The sequence below is a fragment of the Penaeus monodon genome, chromosome 24, assembly GCF_015228065.2.
Source record: "Penaeus monodon isolate SGIC_2016 chromosome 24, NSTDA_Pmon_1, whole genome shotgun sequence".
NCBI classification, from domain to species: Eukaryota; Metazoa; Arthropoda; class Malacostraca; order Decapoda; family Penaeidae; genus Penaeus; species Penaeus monodon.
Window position 1 is genome coordinate 25,351,256 of NC_051409.1, and position 351 is coordinate 25,351,606.

At 51.0% G+C, this 351-nt stretch overlaps 1 protein-coding gene across 1 annotated transcript in view; it reads right to left on the minus strand.

The window, feature by feature from the left end:
- Positions 1–2: 2 nt before the first annotated feature.
- Positions 3–351, minus strand: part of LOC119589003 (uncharacterized histidine-rich protein DDB_G0274557-like) — a gene marked incomplete in the record, with an annotated part of 1,144 nt that continues 795 nt past the window's right edge. The window contains 1 exon segment of the mRNA XM_037937598.1: positions 3–351. Within this exon segment, the coding sequence (XP_037793526.1) occupies positions 346–351 (6 nt within the window).

A 351-nucleotide genomic window follows, 5' to 3' on the forward strand; every position in this document is an offset into this window, starting at 1 on the left:
AGAGAGAGAGAGAGAAATACAGTGATAAGTTGTTTGAAAAGTTTATTGTCTCCAATGTTCATAGTAAAGAAGGTCGCTGCTGTGGAGGGCAAGATGGGCGTCCGAACATCGCAGACGCTCCACCATCTCCCTCCCTGTCCTGATCTCCATCCCGTCGTGTCCTTCGGAGACGCCAGTCAGCACTGCAGTTACAGTCACATCAGCAGTACCTGTGACTGCAGCCTCTACTGGACTCCGCAGGCACCATCATACGAGATCTGGTCCTCAAACACTTGAGTCTAAGACCTGAGTCTAAGGCAGAGCTAAGACTCGGATCCAAGACTCCTCTGCGCCCCGATCGAATATCTAAGA